This window comes from Cotesia typhae, unplaced genomic scaffold (genome assembly GCF_013202065.1).
Source record: "Cotesia typhae breed Kobodo isofemale line unplaced genomic scaffold, CoteBio_Ctyphae contig_17, whole genome shotgun sequence".
Taxonomy (NCBI): domain Eukaryota; kingdom Metazoa; phylum Arthropoda; class Insecta; order Hymenoptera; family Braconidae; genus Cotesia; species Cotesia typhae.
In genome coordinates, this window is record NW_027423724.1 from 1,525,734 (window position 1) to 1,544,229 (window position 18,496).

The 18,496-nt window shown below is 36.2% G+C and overlaps 1 protein-coding gene across 1 annotated transcript; it reads left to right on the forward strand.

Annotated features, from left to right (window-relative positions):
• Window positions 1-15,026: 15,026 nt before the first annotated feature.
• LOC141537836 (uncharacterized) lies at window positions 15,027-15,521 on the forward strand. The gene has a single exon (XM_074259018.1). The coding sequence runs from the start codon at window positions 15,027-15,029 to the stop codon at window positions 15,519-15,521; it is 495 nt and encodes a 164-aa protein (XP_074115119.1).
• The last annotated feature ends 2,975 nt before the right edge of the window (window positions 15,522-18,496 follow it).

An 18,496-nucleotide genomic window follows, 5' to 3' on the forward strand; every position in this document is an offset into this window, starting at 1 on the left:
ACAAAAAGTCATAATCGTGTTCAGCAGGTCTTTTCCAAGCGATCCAGGCTATTTCCGCCCTCCAAGATCCATAGAAACAATGTTATGGATCGACTGTTTCCTGCGAGGAAACGTTCGAAAATTTAACTTTCGAAATTTACGATATAAAAAGTCATAATCGTGTTTAGCAGGTCTTTTCCAAGCGAACTATATACTATTTCCACCCCTCTAAGACCCATAGAAACAAAGTTATGTAATCGACCGTTTTCAGCGCCGAAACGTTCGAAAATTTCACTTTCGAAATTCACGATATAAAAGGTCATAATCGTGTTTAGCCGGTCTTTTCGAAGCAACCTACACTATTTTCATGCCTCCAAGACCCATAGAGAAATATAGTTATGTAATCGACTGTTTCCTGCGAGGAAACGTTCGAAAATTGAACTTTCGAAACTTACGATATAAAAAGTCATAATAGTGTTTAGCAGGTCATTTCCGAGCGATCTACACTATTTCCACCCCTCCAAGACCCATAGAAACAAAGTTATGTAATCGACCGTTTCCAGCGCCGAAACGTTCGAAAATTTAACTTTCGAAATTAACGATATAAAAAGTCATAATAGTGTTTAGCAGGCATTTCCAAGCTATCCAGGCTATTTCCGCCCCTCCCAAGATCCATAGAAAAACATAGTTATGTAATCGACTGTTTCCTGCGCAGAAACGTTCCAAGATTTAAGTTTCGAAATTCACGATATGAAATGTCATAATCGTGTTTAGCAGGTCTTTTCCAAGCGAACTATATACTATTTCCACCCCTCTAAGACCCATAGAAACAAAGTTATGTAATCGACCGTTTTCAGCGCCGAAACGTTCGAAAATTTCACTTTCGAAATTAACGATACAAAAAGTCATAATCGTGTTCAGCAGGTCTTTTCCAAGCGTTCTACACTATTTCCACCCCTGCAAGACCCATAGAAACAAAGTTATGTAATCGACCGTTTCCAGCGCCGAAACGTTCGAAAATTTCACTTTCGAAATTCACGATATAAAAAGTCATAATCGTGTTTAGCCGGTCTTTTCGAAGCAACCTACACTATTTTCATGCCTCCAAGACCCATAGAGAAACTTAGTTCTGTAATCGACTGTTTCCTGCGCGGAAACGTTCGAAAATTTAACTTTCGAAATTCACGACATAAAAGTCATAATCGGGTTTTGCAGGTCTTTTCCAAGCGTTCTACACTATTTCCACCCCTCCAAGACCCATAGAAACAAAGTTATGTAATCGACCGTTTCCAGCGCCGAAAGGTTCGAAAATTTCACTTTCGAAATTAACGATACAAAAAGTCATAATCGTGTTCAGCAGGTCTTTTCCAAGCGATCCAGGCTATTTCCGCCCCTCCAAGATCCATAGAAACAATGTTATGGATCGACTGTTTCCTGCGAGGAAACGTTCGAAAATTTAACTTTCGAAATTTACGATATAAAAAGTCATAATCGTGTTTAGCAGGTCTTTTCCAAACGAACTATATACTATTTCCACCCCTCTAAGACCCATAGAAACAAAGTTATGTAATCGACCGTTTTCAGCGCCGAAACGTTCGAAAATTTCACTTTCGAAATTCACGATATAAAAGGTCATAATCGTGTTTAGCCGGTCTTTTCGAAGCAACCTACACTATTTTCATGCCTCCAAGACCCATAGAGAAATATAGTTATGTAATCGACTGTTTCCTGCGAGGAAACGTTCGAAAATTGAACTTTCGAAACTTACGATATAAAAAGTCATAATAGTGTTTAGCAGGTCATTTCCGAGCGTTCTACACTATTTCCACCCCTCCAAGACCCATAGAAACAAAGTTATGTAATCGACCGTTTCCAGCGCCGAAAGGTTCGAAAATTTCACTTTCGAAATTAACGATACAAAAAGTCATAATCGTGTTCAGCAGGTCTTTTCCAAGCGATCCAGGCTATTTCCGCCCCTCCAAGATCCATAGAAACAATGTTATGGATCGACTGTTTCCTGCGAGGAAACGTTCGAAAATTTAACTTTCGAAATTTACGATATAAAAAGTCATAATCGTGTTTAGCAGGTCTTTTCCAAGCGAACTATATACTATTTCCACCCCTCTAAGACCCATAGAAACAAAGTTATGTAATCGACCGTTTTCAGCGCCGAAACGTTCGAAAATTTCACTTTCGAAATTCACGATATAAAAGGTCATAATCGTGTTTAGCCGGTCTTTTCGAAGCAACCTACACTATTTTCATGCCTCCAAGACCCATAGAGAAATATAGTTATGTAATCGACTGTTTCCTGCGAGGAAACGTTCGAAAATTGAACTTTCGAAACTTACGATATAAAAAGTCATAATAGTGTTTAGCAGGTCATTTCCGAGCGATCTACACTATTTCCACCCCTCCAAGACCCATAGAAACAAAGTTATGTAATCGACCGTTTCCAGCGCCGAAACGTTCGAAAATTTAACTTTCGAAATTAACGATATAAAAAGTCATAATAGTGTTTAGCAGGCATTTCCAAGCTATCCAGGCTATTTCCGCCCCTCCCAAGATCCATAGAAAAACATAGTTATGTAATCGACTGTTTCCTGCGCAGAAACGTTCCAAGATTTAAGTTTCGAAATTCACGATATGAAATGTCATAATCGTGTTTAGCAGGTCTTTTCCAAGCGAACTATATACTATTTCCACCCCTCTAAGACCCATAGAAACAAAGTTATGTAATCGACCGTTTTCAGCGCCGAAACGTTCGAAAATTTCACTTTCGAAATTAACGATACAAAAAGTCATAATCGTGTTCAGCAGGTCTTTTCCAAGCGTTCTACACTATTTCCACCCCTGCAAGACCCATAGAAACAAAGTTATGTAATCGACCGTTTCCAGCGCCGAAACGTTCGAAAATTTCACTTTCGAAATTCACGATATAAAAAGTCATAATCGTGTTTAGCCGGTCTTTTCGAAGCAACCTACACTATTTTCATGCCTCCAAGACCCATAGAGAAACTTAGTTCTGTAATCGACTGTTTCCTGCGCGGAAACGTTCGAAAATTTAACTTTCGAAATTCACGACATAAAAGTCATAATCGGGTTTTGCAGGTCTTTTCCAAGCGTTCTACACTATTTCCACCCCTCCAAGACCCATAGAAACAAAGTTATGTAATCGACCGTTTCCAGCGCCGAAACGTTCGAAAATTTCACTTTCGAAATTAACGATACAAAAAGTCATAATCGTGTTCAGCAGGTCTTTTCCAAGCGATCCAGGCTATTTCCGCCCCTCCAAGATCCATAGAAACAATGTTATGGATCGACTGTTTCCTGCGAGGAAACGTTCGAAAATTTAACTTTCGAAATTTACGATATAAAAAGTCATAATCGTGTTTAGCAGGTCTTTTCCAAACGAACTATATACTATTTCCACCCCTCTAAGACCCATAGAAACAAAGTTATGTAATCGACCGTTTTCAGCGCCGAAACGTTCGAAAATTTCACTTTCGAAATTCACGATATAAAAGGTCATAATCGTGTTTAGCCGGTCTTTTCGAAGCAACCTACACTATTTTCATGCCTCCAAGACCCATAGAGAAATATAGTTATGTAATCGACTGTTTCCTGCGAGGAAACGTTCGAAAATTGAACTTTCGAAACTTACGATATAAAAAGTCATAATAGTGTTTAGCAGGTCATTTCCGAGCGATCTACACTATTTCCACCCCTCCAAGACCCATAGAAACAAAGTTATGTAATCGACCGTTTCCAGCGCCGAAACGTTCGAAAATTTAACTTTCGAAATTAACGATATAAAAAGTCATAATAGTGTTTAGCAGGCATTTCCAAGCTATCCAGGCTATTTCCGCCCCTCCCAAGATCCATAGAAAAACATAGTTATGTAATCGACTGTTTCCTGCGCAGAAACGTTCCAAGATTTAAGTTTCGAAATTCACGATATGAAATGTCATAATCGTGTTTAGCAGGTCTTTTCCAAGCGAACTATATACTATTTCCACCCCTCTAAGACCCATAGAAACAAAGTTATGTAATCGACCGTTTTCAGCGCCGAAACGTTCGAAAATTTCACTTTCGAAACTCACGATATAAAAAGTCATAATAGTGTTTAGCAGGCATTTCCAAGCGATCCAGGCGATTTCCGCCCCTCCAAGACCCATAGAAACAAAATTATGTAATCGACTGTTTCCAGCGCGGAGACGTTCGAAAATTTAACTTTCGAAACTCACGATATAAAAAGTCATAATAGTGTTTAGCAGGTGATTTCCAAGCGATCCAGGCTATTTCCACCCCGACCAAGACCCATAGGGAAACTTAGTTATGTAATCGACTGTTTCCTGCGCGGAAACGTTCGAAAATTTAATTTTCGAAATTCACCATATAAAAAGTCATAATCGTGTTTAGCAGGTCTTTTCCAAGCGAACTATATACTATTTCCACCCCTCTAAGACCCATAGCAACAAAGTTATGTAGTCGACCGTTTCCAGCGCCGAAACGTTCGAAAATTTAAGTTTCGAAATTCACCATATAAAAAGTCATAATCGTGTTTAGCCGGTCTTTTCGAAGCAACCTACACTATTTTCATGCCTCCAAGACCCATAGAGAAATATAGTTATGTAATCGACTGTTTCCTGCGAGTAAACGTTCGAAAATTTAACTTTCGAAACTCACGATATAAAATTCATAATCGGGTTTTGCAGGTCTTTTTCAAGCGTTCTACACTATTTCCACTCCTCCAAGACCCATAGAAACAAAGTTATGTAATCGACCGTTTCCAGCGCCGAAACGTTCGAAAATTTCACTTTCGAAATTCACGATACAAATAGTCATAATCGTGTTCAGCAGGTCTTTTCCAAGCGATCCAGGCTATTTCCGCCCCTCCAAGATCCATAGAAACAATGTTATGTGATCGACTGTTTCCTGCGCGGAAACGTTCGAAAATTTAACTTTCGAAACTCACGATATAAAAAGTCATAATAGTGTTTAGCAGGTCTTTTCCAAGCGAACTATATACTATTTCCACCCCTCTAAGACCCATAGAAACGAAGTTATGTAATCGACCGTTTTCAGCGCCGAAACGTTCGAAATTTTCACTTTCGAAATTCACGATATAAAAGTCATAATCGTGTTTAGCAGGTCTTTTCCAAGCGAAAAGTTAAATTTTCACAGTAAGAAAAGTATTAATCATAGCAAAACACAATATTTAACAAGTAATTTATAGTATAAATATCAGCATATCCACACCAGAGACCAAGTAACTTATTAAAAACCTGAAAAAATCACTCTTAACATGATAAAACCAATGCCACATAATTTTTTATAGTAAATAGTAAATGTATATAGAAGTTCACACCAGAAATCCAACAAACGTGCATGTAGTTATAACAGAGGTGGTAGATTCTTTACCTAAATAAAATGAAAATACCTTTTTTGAACTTTATTGAAGAACAATTACGGCTGCAATTCGACGACGTCGGCAATTCTATGGTAAACGATTATGAATTTTGAATTAAGTGTTTTAAATTTAATATCGTTTAACGTAATTTATTATAAACAGGACCAGGAGGTTAAAAATAACGCATTCTCTATTCAAATTCAAAGTTAAACATTTAAGTGGACATTCAACTAACTGCGAACATCCTAGTCCTTTCTATAAATTATAAAAATATAATAGAATTACTTTACCTTTCAAGTCTGTATCTGTTTCCCAAACCTTAGAGTATTTTTGTCGATATTTTTTCTTATCTGTAGTTTTAGGCATTTTAATAAACAAATAATGAATGACAATCAAAGTAATTTTGGTAAACAATAACCACTAACCCTCATAGATATGTTAATGTTTGTGGTAAACACCGGTAAACGCCATAGTGAAATTTGTGTTTTTTTCAACTTGCACTTTTAGTAATATTAACAAGCCTACTACTAGATGTCACTAAGCCGCTATATCAAAAATAAATGTGATTGGCTAGATTTAGTTAGCCACGGGCCTATAACATCTCATCTTTATTTGTTTGATTTTTTTAACTAAAAAAAGTGAATATTCGAAGATGAAAAAAAAAATCCTTCAAAATACCCCTAAAATATAACACCCCTAAAAAAATCCCATTCGACTTTTATAATCCCTAAATTTAGGGGGAAAACCCCTAAGTTGGTAACCCTGATTTCTTTTCAGAGATCGGCATATGTTCGGCTTTCTACTGGTTGCACCAAGACAGCCTTAGTTTTTGTCTTTCGTCTCTTTCGTTTCTTAGAACTGCCCTTACTTCTTTGTTGTTGAGCTTTAGTCGAGGTAACCAGTGTTTGGAGTTCTTCTTCCTTTTTCTTTTTTTGTTGCCAAGTCACTTTGATCTATGTGTCTTCTCGGGCAGTCTTCTTCTGTGTTGGATTGTCACTTGCTGACGATGGGCTGGACATGGAAAGCTGCCTCTTGTTATTGTTGTGCTTTCTTTGCGGTGGCAGTTTTTCAGGTGTAAACGGGGGGTTTAGCCCAGGTCCAGTTAGCTACCCCTTTCCTCTTTAGAAACGGCGCCACTGGGATTTTAAACACGGTGTCCCAGAAACCGGGGAAGCATAAGAGGGAAAAGACAGGGTCGTGAGAAGTCCGAGAATGACTGTAAATAAAACTGAGAAAAAATTATTTATAACAATTTAAAATGATTTATTCAATCAATCTACAAACTTAACAATTTTCTTATAACTAACATAATTGTGAGAACCTCTCACCTACGTTGGCCCTTGCCAATTATTCTTACAACTTAAACTAACTTAATCGTGAGAACCTCTCACCTACGTTGGCCCTCGCCAATTTATTCAAACCTCGTCACTCCGACGGAATACCTTAAAATCCAAATTTTCCCTCGTCAACCTGACGAAATACCATAAAATACCAATTAATTACCTCGTCAACCTGATGGAATACCAATTAACATTATTTACCTCGTCAACCTGACGGAATACCGATTAAAACCTATTCCCGACTGCGCCCCCGACTCGGGCGTCTACGCAGCGGTTTCCTAACTTAATCCGTTGTACCCCCGACTCGGGCGTCTATACAACGTTTCTAAATACTCACTAAATTCCATACAGAAATTGTCCACCGGACGCTAACTTAATACCCACTTTATCCGAATTACTAACTATCTAAATTCCTTGAATTTTACGCTCAGCATTTCTTTAATATCCAATACCAAATTCGCTAATTTAATTCATTACCAAAATTTCTCAGCTAAATTCATTAACAATTTTCTCAATAGATTAATTCACTAAATTTACTAATTTAATTAAATTCAGCCCAACGGCCTAGAATAAATTTTACAAAATTTCAAATTTCAAATTCTACAAATTTAACAAGCCTCATTAAATATTCAAACTGCATATATTCCAAAGTGACCTTGACTATCTAAATTACACAAATGCTTCTACTATTTCAACTTAATCAATTAATTTTAACTAAATAATTTCCCATAACTAAAAGACTTGTAACAAACTAATTAATTGACGTTTATGAATAATTTACTTATAAAAGAATCTACTAAATTAAAAGTGACATCTGAGACAATAGCGATCATTAATTGACAAAATTTTATTACAGTTCGTTCGGCCTCTCAATTTTCAAATTCAAGCTTGGCCTGAAATAATTGTAATAATAATACCTGACTTAACTTTTACAACTCTCCAAACGTTGAGTGAAGTCCTGGTGGAAACGGGCGAAATCAGCGGCTGGTTGGTCTCTCTCTCTCTCGTCTCGAATCAACTTTGCGGCTCCAAGTAATGGGTTCCCAATTCCGGATCGTAGATTGACTTCCTTCTTGATGGTCCTGAATCTCGATGACAGAATTTATTACACAGCACTACACTGACTCACTGTTTTGCCAAAAGCCTCACTGTCTCAAAGCGTCACTGGCTCAAAAGCCTGGCTCAAAAGGTGTTACTTTTCCAAGGGCTGGCTCAAAAAGCGTTACTTGCTCCAGGGCCTGGCTCAACAAGCCTCGATGTTTCTTTTGTCGGCTCTTTTATAACCCTTGACTCCGAGTTCTCGAACTTTCCTATTGTCAACCCCGCTTCGATTTTGGGGACAGCAGTGGGGACTTTCGATTTGCACGCCCGGTGACAAGTCTGAACTACTTGTTAAAAATCGAACGGTAAGGGAAAACCCTCATTTATCATGGCGTCAATAAACTGGTCGATAACGACCATGGGAAGTTCAGTTTTCCCTGTCACACAGGAGTGACCAAAACTGGCTGTGGTTTTGTGGCCATCCACGGAGATGTTTTAGTAGTAGTCGCTGACTTCGCTGGTGATTTGTTGGCCAGCCTATATGCCGTACCAATAGACGTAACCAATGTTCTGATCTTATGATGGAGATTCTTCTCATTTTTTATGAAGTCGGTTAATTCTTTGATTTTGCTACCAAGGTTCTACATTGGCGACTGTTGGCCGGTGGCAGTCAGTGCAAAGTTAATCTTTCTTCGGTAGATTTAAAGTGACGGGAGCGAAAGGTCCTCTTTTTGCAAGAACTTTCATTGGCTGTCCATCTTTTTCCTTTTGAGCTGTTTTTGTGCTCCCTGTAGCATCCTTAGATAGCAGACCTAGATAGCATCCTTAGATACCACATTATATCTTGGAAGAAAAACTCCTCGAATTAAAAATGAGGCCAATGTCGCCAATCGAATTCCTAAGACATTCCAGATTCTTGAGTCAGCTACATACTGAGTTTTAGAAGACAAGTGTTCATCCATCCTGACGATATCGAAAAGTTACCAATCTCCGTTCAGATAACCTTTGATGACACCACTTACTGGATTTACCTCTCCTTTGACACTTTGACCTGCTTCCTATGCAAAAAAGAAGGCCACATCGTTAAAAATTGTCCTGATTGTAATGATCGGATATCAGATACACAGATATTAGAAGAAAATCCCAACGAGAGCAAAACTGATCTTAATAGTGTAACAAATTCAAAAAGTTCAATGGAACTAACTCCTCCCTTATGCACCCGGGGCATGACCAAACTCCCAATTTCAACCAAGAGAAACGTCAATTTCGAAATAAGAGTTAAGCGACCACATCCACCTTCGGAAACTACATCCGGATTTATAAATGAAGATCCTAAGTTCTTAATACTAGTTTATCCTCCCGCAAACATCGTACATCTAGGGAGCAATGATGAGTCAATCGGGAGTATTAATTTTCAAAATAGTATACAAGACGGTGACTCAAAACAATAAAACAAGCAAATAAAACAGAAACAACAATTTGAGTTTGAAGTAGAAGATCTTTTCGAATTGGAGAACATCATCTCGTCAAATGATAAGCAATATTCACTCAATTTCTTACAATTCAAAGGTTTCTTTGAAAATTCGTATGGTTCCCCTAATATATTAACTATATCGAAAGACTTCGGCACGGACACGGGACAGCTGATCAAGATGTTCAAGGACATTCACCCGATGGTATCAAGCAGCAGCGTGAAAAACTGCATTACTCTAGTCAAAAAAAAAACTCGAGAATGCTCTCAAACCTTTAGACAACTTGAGTAAAGTAAACTTAGAACTTCATGAACATCAGAAATCATCAACGTCTTTGAACACATACAGACTTCTATTCTTAGAAGCGAAAAGAAAATACGAGGATGACAAATTTATCTTCACGGAGGTTCAGTTATAGACGGTAAAGCAGGTTTGCCCCATAGTCTCCGAAAACCATACGTACAGACTACCAGAGGGTGCCTCAATCTTCATGTGTGAAACCACTGCAATTCTCGGAGCATTGAAATTATTAGAAACGATAGGAAATTTTGAATTTGTGAAAGCATCTGACTCTATGTCAAGCCTGGTGGCAATAACCAACCCTTTGAACCCCCACGAACTAGTGACCAAGATTCAAGAAAAGCTCTTATGTTTAGTAACAAATTTTCATCTAATTTCCTTTTGGATTGCGGCCAATCAAGGAATCAGTGGGGACGGAGAGGCTGATTTAAAAGCCGAAGCTGCAATTTCAAAAGAACCAGACCAAAGTCTAAAGATCTCACACCAAGACTTGAAAAAATTCCTGAAAAATAAACTGTTCAACTATTGGAACTTACTGTGGTCCAACGAAAAAACGAAGTTGAATACAGTGAGACATAATGTACAATCCAAAGCTTCGATGTTAACAGCTAGAAGAGACCAATACAAAATTACCAGATTAAGAGTTGGCCACACTAATCTAACTCATTCTAATTTACTCAAGAAAGAGTAACATGATGTGCGAAAAATGCCAAACACAAATGACAGTATCTCACATGCTCATAAATTATCCATATCTTAAGGACGCAAAAAGAAAACAACCTAAAGCCAGAAATGTCAGCTTCACCAGAGGACTGTTATAAAGTATTAAAACGCTTCAAGTATTTAGATTTGGATGATTTCATTTAATTTATTTCAATTTAAAATTTGGTCCTTCCGTATTTTTTTTTCTTCTGTTTTTCTTTTCTACTTAATTTTCTTATAATATCTTATGAGTGCACCTACAATGTGTAATATATATGAACAACTTTAGTCTCAAAAGACTTAATTGTTGTCGCGACTATAATTAAACCAATAAGAAAAAAAAATAAAGTCTGCTATGATGTTCGGTTGCACAGCAGTTCGTGAGTTTTAAGCTTTATTTTGATGTATGGAAGAAGAATGCCATAAGTTTTGCGATTGTTAGTCTGGGAAAGTTTCCTTGGAAGAAATTTGATTAATATCCAAAGTCTCATTATATTCGTATGTTTGAGCAGTAGTAAACTGTGAATCTTGTGATTTTCAAAGCTCATTATCATGACCCATATTACCTAAAGAATATTCCTTGGAAGTAACATCACAACTGTCTTGACCTAAATTTCTTTCTTTTAAAGCTGTTACGTCCAAAATTGGACTAAATAAATTAAATTATTTTCGGCCCAAGCTTTTCAGCCTATAGACCGGGAACGTGTTAAATACTGAATTTTTGTGATTGAATGAATGAGAATTTGTGTAAGTTTTAATTATAATTATATTGAATGTTTAAAATTACAAATGTGAAAAAAAACAAACAAAATTACAAAGAATTCTTATGGCTGGAAATCTTAACAAGAAATACGATACAGTATAATTTATGGTACCTGATTTGCAGCTTATTAGTTTCACTGATTCTAAACTTTACAATATAAACTTAATTTAAATTTACTAATAAAAACTTATTAATCGAAAATTGAAAGTATCAGGATATTCGTGAACTGGGTAGTGTGAACTAACATAGATAATAAGGAAGTGTGTGAACACTGGAAGTTAGTGAAGACTAACGTGGATAATAAGAAAGTGTGAGGACACTTGTTAATTAGTGACGACACTTGTTACAGAAAAGTGTGTGAACACTTGTAGTTTCTGGAACTGAACTAAAAAAATAACAGGCTGCTTTTTGTGAACAAGGCCCCTTTTATCGATGTTTCAAGTTCGGACTTTGGGTTTTTTTGGGGGAAAACTGTGTCCAATCAGGAAACAGTTTCCCGGGGTCCGTTCCCTTTCCCATTACATTTTCCTTAGGGAAAGCGACTGGGTCCCGCCCAAGATTCTAGCCTATGTGCGTGCGCACCCACACATACGCTGGCATGTACATTTTGTCCTTCTAGTTTATTTAAAAAAAATTACTTAAATTTATTAACATTAGTAATATCGCTAATTGTTTAATTCGCTTAATAGTTAGTTCGCTTCATTCATAATCTAAGTTTTACAATTTTTATTATTTAAATATTTCAGAATTATGTTAATAATTTCCATTCTATCTTCTATGATAAATTTATGTATTTATAAAATTACTATTAAAATATTTTCCTATTGAATAAAATTATGACGAACCATTGATTTTAATAAACACGTGGTTGTCTATTCTTATTTAAATAATTCAGATGTAAATTTAAATTGATAATTTAATTAATATTTCGAAGTTACAATTTTCTTATTTATTTGAATTCTTCCTTAAGAAAAAAAATAAGTGTAATATTTTTAGATAATGATTTCTGCACGTGTTCGTCCAGATTGATTTAGTAATTTTTAAAAATAAAAAAATGATTAAGTTTTTATTACTTGACTGTTCTAGGATTATTGGTATTATCTCATTTAATTCAAAATTAATTTAATTTTTGAAATCAGTATAAGTTATTTTGATAAAAGAAATAATTTATTTATAGAATTTTAGTGTTCTTTCTATGGTTAATTTTCGTTAAGTTTCAAATATTATTTTTAAATAGCTGTCGTGCTGTAATAAAATTTGTTTGTCGTAAGTGATAAAGAAAAAATTTTAGTTATCTTAAAAGTACATCTGTTAGGCTTACAAATTACTTTAAAACTCCAAAAAGTCGTAGGTACGTAGTCCTATTTCTTTGGGACCCTTTATGGATATTTTATTACCCTATAGAATTAAGATTAACATTCAATGCGTTTTTCTTGGGTTGTTCATTATTTTAATGTCTCCAAGAAAAATGCATTTAGGCAATTAATTTTTAATGTCTTTTTTCGTTTCTATTTGCTTAGGAGTATTTATGTTTAGTTTTATGATAGTATTAAGTAAAATGTTTCTAGGTAAATTTTAAAATTATAGGGATTCGTTATCATAAAGGGTCTTTTAAAATTTCGATTGTATTTAGTTAAGATTTCGGAATATTTTTAGAGAATACACAACTCAGATAAAATTTATTGTCAAAAAATAAATACTGCGCACGTATTTGTTTAAATGCAAGTTATTGATTTGGACGTAACGAAGCTATTTTACTATTTAATGTCTTTTTTTCAACCGATTCGCGGTTGATGCCAATCGAAAGGGCTTGACTGATCTTAGATTTTGAATATAGTTTGGACCGATTTGGACCAGTGGATTTTCAGAAATTTCTTGAAAACTACGAAAAAAAATTTTTTTAAATGTGGTTTTTTTTTATAACTTTTAAACGGCTTGATTTATCAATCGCAGAAACAAATCAGCTTTTAACATCGAAAAACTACGTCGATCGCCACCAAGCCGGTGAAAATCGGTTGATTTGTTCGTGAGTTATCGTTGACCAAAAAAATTGACAAAAGGTGTTTTTTTCGGATTACACTGAAATTTCTGGTCTAATAAATTTGTGTTTAAAAGTATATCATAGAATTTGAAAAACTGCGTCGAATGCTGCTAACCGCGTGAAAATCAGTTCGTTCATTCATTTGTAATTGCGGTTAGAAAATTAAAAAAATAGTGATTTATTAAACTCCTATCAAACTTTTGAGCTCGGAGAGCTTAAAACTACACGAAAATTAGATTTTTAAGCTCGGAGAGCTCAAAAACTTAATAAGTCCAATTTCGAGCGCTTAATTACGAAAGTAGCGGGAAGTTGCAGGGTAAACCTTTTTCCTAATTTTTTTTATACGAAGTATTGGAGTATTCTGTATTAAATTATCCGCAATTTGTTTTAAAACTCACAAGTGTTACGTTACCAAAATTACGTGGATAAATTCATTGATATTTTTAAATAATTAAATATCAGGTTTTGATATTTTTGGTAGTCGATAGATTTCCGGTGTATCGTCACAGATGAGCTTACTTTCTTATTATTCTTTTATCATTGACTTACCATTATGGGCCCCATAAGTTTGCCCAGATAACCCCCTGGGTCTCGAGCCACTTAGCTTCGAAAGGCGAAAAGATATCGTGAACCGTCTTTTGGAAGAACTCCTCGGAATAATACCCGTACCTGGGGTCGTTGATGGGAAAAACGCCCCCTGTAGGGTGAACCTCTGGGACCTCGATCGGGACCAGCTTCCAAGCTCTGGTGATGACAGTCCAATAGGCAGGGCAGTTGTTGCTGACAAAGATATTCTGACCCGGTGAACCTCGGCTCGTGGGTGATCTAGGTGAGTCGTTCTCGGCGGTTCGAACTACCCTTACTCGGAGTTCGATCAAGATCTCGTCGTCGGTTATCCGCACTACTGGTTTCGCGTTCCGCACTAATTCCGCTCGCGGTTCGGCTGAAGTTTCGTCGGTGATTGTCGGCAACGATAGGTAGAATGGCTGTGTCAAGCGACGACGACGCTCTTGCACCGAGCGACCCGATCTTCGTGACCGTTTTCCGTGAGGCATTAACGTACGGGAATTTGGTGCTGGCCGAACGCTAGCTAGTGATCTTGCCGAAGATTTGGGACCTGTGGATACGCTGATTAAGCGCTCGCCCAGCAGGAGGGTTAGGTTGGCGAAACGCTAGCTAGCGCTTTAGCCGGAAGGTTTTTCTTATATGGGTTGGAACTACTATAAAGCGCTCCGCCCCATAATAAGTGTATTTGGACTATATGTTTTGATGTAGTTAGTTTATTTTGAAAATAGGATCTGGAGAGGTTCAAGCCTGAGGATGGAGATCACTGCACTCGAGAGTCTCTAGATCTACTGACTTGAATGAGCTCTAGATTAGTTTTTATAAACAGATTTTCAGCCATGTTTGGAGCTCAGGTTACTCCCTGAGAGAGTCATCGAAGCCCGGGTCCCATGCTGACGTAAGGTGTTTGGACTATCCGCGGCCTCGGCGACTCTCTGCTGATGCCTTATCGCGAGATTTCCGTTACTCAGCTGCTGATAAAACCACCAGCTAAACAACGGCTATCTCTTAATGTGCATTCAGAGAATTTATATTAGATGTGCTTATTTAACATATAACATTTATAAAATGATGAAAAAAATCATTTTAGGCGAAATTCTGAGAACGTAACACAAGTTATCTAAAAATTTCAAAGGGTATAAATAATCATTTGATTCCATTTAAATTATTTATAAAACATTATGGCGAAAGTGTTCGAACGCATCGTTGCTAATCAATTAACAGACTCTCTTGAAAGTAATCATATCATTAATAACTACCAATCAGGAAACATCATAGTACTCAGGCGTCTTTACTGCTACTAACTGATGACATCCGCAGAGCTATCAATAGAGATGAATTAACCTATCTTATCCTGTTTGACTTCTCCAAAGCTTTCGACTATGTGAACCATAAGATTTTGTATGTAACTATGTATGAAATTGGATTTTCCATCGAAGTCATTCTGTGGTTTCACTCTTATCTCACTGGTAGATCGCAATCGGTGTTGGATCTTGATCACTCTTTATCGGATGCCATCAGTTCAACATCTGAAGTTCCTCAAGGATCCATTATAGGTCCCATATTATTCCTTATGATGATAAATAGCGTTGCCAAGAGGATAAAGTATTCTAAATATGGTCTTTTTGATGATGATAAATACGCCTACTATCACTTCAAATGTAGTAAACTAAATGAAGCAGCTTGCAAAATCAATACCGGTGCTCAGGCTGTGGCTGATTGGGCCAAAGATGTTGGTCTTGAACTAAATCATCAAAAAACTAAGGTTATGATACTGGGTAGTAACAGGAAATTGAAATCACTGGATGACTGTGATCTTCCTCTAATCACGGTAGATGGAAATGCCATTCCATTTGTTAATTCAACCAAACACCTTGTGGTTTATATAACTAATAATATTTCCTGAGATGTTCATGTGTCCCATACCACGCGTAAGGTTTACGCTACACTTAACAGCCTCAAACAAAGGAAGAACATATTGTCTACTGCAAATCGCAAATTATTGATAACTGCCTTACTTATTCCAATACTTGATTACTGCTCATTGGTATTAATAGATAATTCTAAAAGACTAGACTATAAATTATAGTGCCTGATGAATAGCAGCATCAGGTTTATTTTTAATTTGAAGCATGATGATCACATCACTCCTTATCGTCGCTCCTTAAAATGGCTCTCTATTAGATCAAAAAGACTATATCTCTTGGCCTGTTTTCTGTATAAACTATTCAGCTCTGGAGAGCCTAAATATTTGAGGTGTCTCTTTATTGAAGAGTCACAAGACATCAGGCGATCAGAGAGGTTGGCTTCAAAATACAATAATATCTCATTCAGCCTACCAAGTTTCTCAACAGCACTATATGAGCACTCTTTTTTAATCACATCAATACGTCTTTGGCGAGAAATACCACTGGATATTATTAACTCACTCAGCATAGATGCATTCAAATCTAAAGCGTTTGATTTTTTCTACGACCTTGAACTTAGGGAAACAAAGGAACCAAAGAACCAGATTTCTACAAATATTATATGTGATCTATAAGATAACTAATATACACAAAATCTATTGTTTAAACTCGTGAATATTGCTAGTTACACTAATATTTATAATTTAATATTGCATCTTCTCTTATTTTGTAAATGACGGTGTTTATAGTCTTACATAGTACTTGTATCATTGTAGTTTTATATTTTTGCCATTTGGCTTTTGCCTTGGCATTTAAATCTGAATAAATAATAATGATAATAATAATTAATGCTGCCAAGGCGACATTCAAATCATAACTCAACAATGTGACTATAAATATCCCGTATTTATACTAGTGTTGCAACAATCGAACAAAAAATCGATTGTTGACAATCGATTATGATCGAATCGACGGTATCGATTTGGTCGATTAATCGTTTAAAAACAATCGATTTGTTCAACAATCGATTCAATCGTCTTGAATAAAACGATTTTTATTGGAACAACTTTTTAAAGTTGCAACATCGACTGAGTTATAATTGATTGTAACAATGGGTGGGTTCGGCCGAAGTAAGTACTTACTAAACCTTAGTAAGCCAGTAAGCATAAAAAAATTAAAATCTGACAAGCTGACTATAGTGCTTTTCGGCCAGGACAGACTTACTGGATTCTTCAAGGTCTGTACTTGTCCGTTTTGTTTACATCAACAATAAGCAATATGGCGTCGTATATTGAGCTATGCTTACTGCGTCAGCACTTATTTTGTGTCCCGGCCAAAAATTTTGTAAGTATAGTGAGTGACTTACTACATTTAGTAAGTACTTCCTTCGGCCAAACACGCTCAATAGAATTTCCCATTTTCGCACGTGACAAATTTGCATTTAAATATTCAAAAAAATTTTAGTAATAACATATCAATAATTTTAATAGTAGTCGATGATTGCAAAAAATATAGTACAAAAAAAATTAGGCAAACGGTTGACCCTAACGGCCACCCCTGCAACTTCCCGCTACTTTCGTAATGAAGAGCTCGATATTGCACTTATTATGTTTTTGAGCTCTTTGAGCTCAAAAATCTAATTTTCGTGTAATTTTGAGCTCTCCGAGCTCAAAAGTTTGACAGGAGATTAATAAATCACTACTTGTGGAATTTTCAAATCGCAATAACTTTTGAATGGATCAACCGATTTTCATGCGGTTAGCGGCATTCGATGCAGTTTAATCAACCTTATGAGTTATATTTAGGTTATAATTGATCAAACCAAAAATTTCAGAGTGACCCCGAAAAAACACTTCTTTCGGTTTTCTTTCGTTCACGATAACTCACGAACGAATCAATCGATTTTGACTGGACTGGCGGCGATCGACGCAGTTTTTCGAAGTTAAGAGCTGATTAGTTTTTTAAATTGATCGGTAAAGCCGTTTTAATGTTATTAAAAAAAACACTTCAAAAAAATTTTTTTGTAGTTTTTTTACAATTTATCAAAATCTACTGGTCCGAATCGGTTCAAATTTCCAGGAAATCTAAGTTTGGTCAAGCCTTTTAGAATGACAGCAACCGCGATGAAATCGGTCAAGCCGTTCAGAATTATAAGAGGGTTACACACACACACACACACACACACACACATACGGACATCATCGCGGGAATAGTCATGGAAGCTTCCTAGGATCTCAAAACGTCAAGAACTAATGAGAACTCGATTTTCGAAAAACGGGGTGAAACCAATAACATCCCGATTTTTGAAAATTTTCAATTTTCTTAGCGGGAAGTTAAAAAAGTATCGACAGTGTTGGTAAACTAAAAGATTATTTACGCCAGTTGAATTCTTTAAAAGTTTGTCAAGGTATTGTGATTTCCGGAATTCGTCAATCGGAAAAAACGGATTCATTATATATCAATAAAAGAAATGTAATGAAGCATAAATCATGCACTCTTTTATAACATTCTTCGCAATGTAATGCATTTCAAAATGCGAAAAGAGCTTCGCTCAAAAAGCGAAAACGTCAAGAGATCAGTTTGCAAGTTACAAAGCCACAAGATAAAAAAAACCGCATAGTTTCAAATATCTCTGAGAGTATTCATGTAAGAAGATTAAAGCAAAAATTAAATAGATCTTCACAACAAAAAAAAAAGTTACGATTGGTAAATAAGAAATTACGACAAAATTTGAAACTTTGCTAAAGTAAAATGTCCCGAATATCTGAAGATGGTGTACTTGATCAATGACGGTTCAAAGAAGTTACTAAAAATCAATGTGATGTTGTTCAGGAAATACTAAAAGATTCACACTGTAAAACATCTAGTGGCCTCCAATATTTAGAAAAGTGGCTAATGCTATGTATGCTACTGTATATGCGGTCTGCGTCAGGATATAATTTTGCCGTTGCCATGTGTTAGTACAATGGGTTAG